General features: G+C 38.8%; 1 protein-coding gene across 2 annotated transcripts in view; it reads left to right on the top strand.

Moving 5' to 3' along the window:
* Positions 1 to 4,069, top strand: part of LOC106882875 (transmembrane protein 104) — a 73,256-nt gene that overhangs the window by 8,456 nt on the left and 60,731 nt on the right. The window contains exon 1 of one of the 2 annotated variants that reach the window (XM_052972172.1): positions 1,949 to 2,230. The exons of the other annotated variant lie outside the window; for it this stretch is intronic. Within the exon in view, the coding sequence (XP_052828132.1) occupies positions 2,180 to 2,230 (51 nt within the window). The 5' untranslated portion in view covers positions 1,949 to 2,179. Of the gene's footprint in view, positions 1 to 1,948; positions 2,231 to 4,069 lie in introns of those variants that run through there. 2 annotated transcript variants of the gene reach the window in all.

Raw genomic sequence — 4,069 nt, 5'->3', positions numbered from 1 at the left:
TTTTTTTTTTTTTTTTTTTTCATGATCGCATAACTTCCCGTGTGTAGAATACATATTCGCAAAACTTTCTGAAAATTCCAAAAAATAAAAATAAAAAAGTTATGACGGGTTATATGGGTGCTTAAACTAGAATTCACCTTTAAATCATTCTAAAACAATATGGTCCCGAACTTCGTCCTATTTCCGCTAGACTCTTCGACCATTCTTTAACCATCGAGGTAACTTCAACGTGGTCGCTCAATCTATTAGAAACAAGTCAAATCTTCTACAGATTCCGCTTTAAAAAAATAAAATAAAATAAAAGATGCGGGGAACACGTTGGAGAATATGATCTTGGGTTTCTTGCCCAAAGAAAAAAGACGGGATTTCTTCAGCTGTATTGCTTTTGATCTTAGGTCTTTTCTGTCAGGTTGATCTAGGGTTAAACTGTGATAATTTTACTAAATTTTTCTAACGTGTGGATTTGTTGTTCATTATCTATATATACATAGATTTTCCCCCTGCATGGCGAACTTGTCCTGCAATGTCGTCTACAATACTAAGTCTCAAATCTTTGAGTAAACTTGCAGCATGTTATCATCTAAAACAAACAGTCATGGTTATCTCCAGCTGTCAGGTGGTAACACAAACAAAGGAGAAGTCACATGATGCCCAGAAAATTGTGATACCCAAGTGAATAAAAAGAGGTCCCACTGATATTCTGGATGCCTTGTCAAAAACAGTTGGAAAGGTATAAGAAATACACAGACTAGGGCCCCAAATTAACAACAGGCTAGAGGTTGGTAATCAATATATTATTTAGCTACATCTGGATGCGTGTAGGTTCATTTTTGATAATATGCTCATCTATTATTTATAACAAAAAAGGGGGGGATAGGAAGCTGCATGTATAATACATAACTCAGAAGCAGCGCTACCGATGTACCAGCACGCACAAGATTGAGACATGGCCGACCTCGCGCACTTCTCAAGAAGAATTCCGGAAGGGGCTTCGTGAGACCAATGCTGAGACGCTTCCGAAAAAAAAAAAGAAAAGAAAAGCCGTTGGAAAACCGATTATAGCAGCGACTCCATCTAAGAATATCTGAAGAAGGAATTTTATTCCGAAATATTATCAGACTATGGATGACTAAATTACAACAGGTATATAGCCCATTGTTTGTATCATAGTGCATTGTTGTACCATTCAAAACGTTTTATTCTTTACATACATATAAAAGTGAGGTTGTGTGTATGTGTGTGTAAGCCCGCATAACTTCTGAAGTTCACAATTGATCTTCTCCAAACTGGGAACATACATTACTTATGTTTCAGAGAAAGGGTTTAGACTCTTAAAAGTTTTCACATAATGAGTAACGGGCCTTCTGAGAGCAGAAACCTACCCTTCCTGGATTATGTGGAAAAGGGAGGTAACTCTTTGCGAAGTAACTTTCAGAAATTGATTGTCTTTCTTACATTCATTAGTCAAAAAATTATCACAATCTCAATTGGCTGTGTGAAAGAGCAATAATGGCTCCAAAAAACAGCACTTAAGTAAAATTATTGAGCAGCTGCTGCAATACATTCCTGGAAGTCCTCACATCTATAAGTCAGTTAATCCAGAAGAGGTGGTAAATTATCCAACGGAATTTCTCAATTCATTGGAACCTCCAGGACTACCTCCCCACAGATTGGAACTCCAGTAATGTTATTGAGGAATTTGGATCCACCAACACTCTGCAATGGGACGTGCCTAGTGGTAAAGATGATGCCACATGTTATCGAGGCCACCATTTTCTTTGGGTGTGGAAAAGGAGAGGAAGTTTTCATACCCAGAATTCCTCTCATTCCATTGGGAGCAGAAATTTCCTTTTCATTCAGAAGAGTGCAATTTCCTATTCGTATCAACTTCGCAATATATATCAACAAATTCCAGGGTCAAACTTCACTTGGAAGAGTCATGCTTCTCACACGTGCAATTAAATGTTGGCTTCTCTAGAGTGGAAAGCAAAAAAGAAAAATCAATTTGCATTTGTTCCACAAGGGAAAACAACGAATATTGTTTACCAAGAAGTTTTGTAGGAATTACTACATCCTGCGATACGCTCCAAAATCCACTGCTCTTTGTGAATGAAGATGGATACCATTTCGGCATAATACGAACAAACCCGAAGACTGCCTCAACAAAGCAGTTTCCTGCATGGACTTCAGTATCAAAGCATATTCTCCAATTACTCCCACCAACCACGCGGTAAGCCATCAAGTAATTTATTACTACATATTCTCATTTGACTGCATAGGCTCATTTTATGTTTCTTATTCTACAGCCACACCAGCAATCCAAAGTCAACCCTTCGCCTTCTGCAACATGTCAACAGTTCACTTCATCCTTTACCGTCTCCCATTGCAGCCTCTTTCCAGAATGTTCCCATTTACGTACAACATCTCCATTACACCTACATTCATTCGACAGTCAACCATACAATGGGTCGTGTTAGACGCAGCGCCGACCGCCGCAAAGGAGATTATATCCACTGACAACTTTTCAGTGTATTCAAAAATCACATACACCCCATACCCAATTTTCCATGACAAGTTAGGGCCTGGAATCCCCAAATGGACGCATGTCATATCGCTTAGTCAAATTAGCCCTTCATTTACTCCACAAATGTTTTGTCGTCAATGCTGCATTTTCCCGTATCACGTTTCAACAAAACTGTAATATATATATATATATATACAAACTAAACTATGCTATTTTAATCCCGAGCAAAGTCGGGTATCTCTGCTAGGTTGAAAATAAAATGCGGCGTGCTGGCAGAATCGTTACCGCGTTTGACAAAATGCTTAGCGGTATTTCTTCCGGTTTTACATTTTGATTTCAAATATCACTGAGATCGACTTTGCCCTTTATCCTTTAAGGTCGAAATGATAAGTACCAGACGAGTAACTGGATATTGATGTAATCGACTTGCTCCCTCCTCGCAAATTTCAGGCTTTGTGCCGATAGCGGGAAAGATTATTTGAAAATTGTTGCACGCGACGGATCTGTCGGTTGTCTTCGAGCCATCAACACAGTGTGAATAAATAAAAAGAAGACTATCAATAAGTTATACAAAGTAAACTTTTTCCTCTGTACAATTACAATAACTTACAAATTATCTGCAAGTGTCTCTAATGTTACAATTGACGACGAAGGGACAATTTGTCTCTCTAAAAGTATTTACCTCTGTCTTTGGAAACACAGGGGATATTTCACACACTTTGACTTTGTTTCTACGCCGACCATCAGTACATTTCTGCAGAACCAGTTCGCGTGAAGACTACTACATGACACACCTATAGTATCTTATTGTATGGACAGAGCTTCCGTGAAAACAATAAGTTTCTAGTCTCGGTATGGAGGGAAGGGGCTCTGGAAATTTTTTTTTTGTTTATTTTATTTTTATATTATTTATTTTTTAAGGAAGGACCCAGTAAACAGTCACTGGTCTCCCTTTGACTCTTCGGGCTTGGACTGAAATCTCCTCTCATTGGCCTAATGGGAAAGCAATGACATTACACTTCATACCATCTAACACAAGAATCTTGTAGTTAAGGTATTTCGGTAGGGAATCTGTTTCTTTCATCTGTGATCGTAAGTTTCCAGTCAGATAATTCATTTACAGCTTTTTAGGTCTGCTATATCTATCATATCATTTTAAATTATTATGAGATAGATATAAAGATCTGGTTGTTGTTATTTTTAGTCAACCATCATCCAAATACCTCGCACCAGACCGGCACTGTTTCTAAGAACAGCGGCCTTGAAAATATCCTCCAAAGATGACATGACGGTGTTTATCATTTTTAATTATAAAGGTTATAACTTTAAAGTGAAGGCGCAATGGCCCAGTGTTAGGGCAGCGGACAAGCGGTTTCGATTCCCAGACCGGGCGTTGTCAGTGTTTATTGAGCGAAAACATCTAAAGCTCCACGAGGCTCCGGCAGGCGATGGTGGCGAACCCTGCTGTACTCTTCCACCACAACTTTCTCTCACTCTTACTTCCTGTTTCTGTTGTGCCTGTAATTCAAAGGGTCAGCCTTGTCA

This window comes from Octopus bimaculoides, chromosome 1, assembly GCF_001194135.2.
Source record: "Octopus bimaculoides isolate UCB-OBI-ISO-001 chromosome 1, ASM119413v2, whole genome shotgun sequence".
In the NCBI taxonomy this organism is placed as follows: domain Eukaryota; kingdom Metazoa; phylum Mollusca; class Cephalopoda; order Octopoda; family Octopodidae; genus Octopus; species Octopus bimaculoides.
The sequence above is the reverse complement of the archived record's forward strand: the minus strand, read 5'-3'. Positions and strand labels throughout refer to the sequence as shown.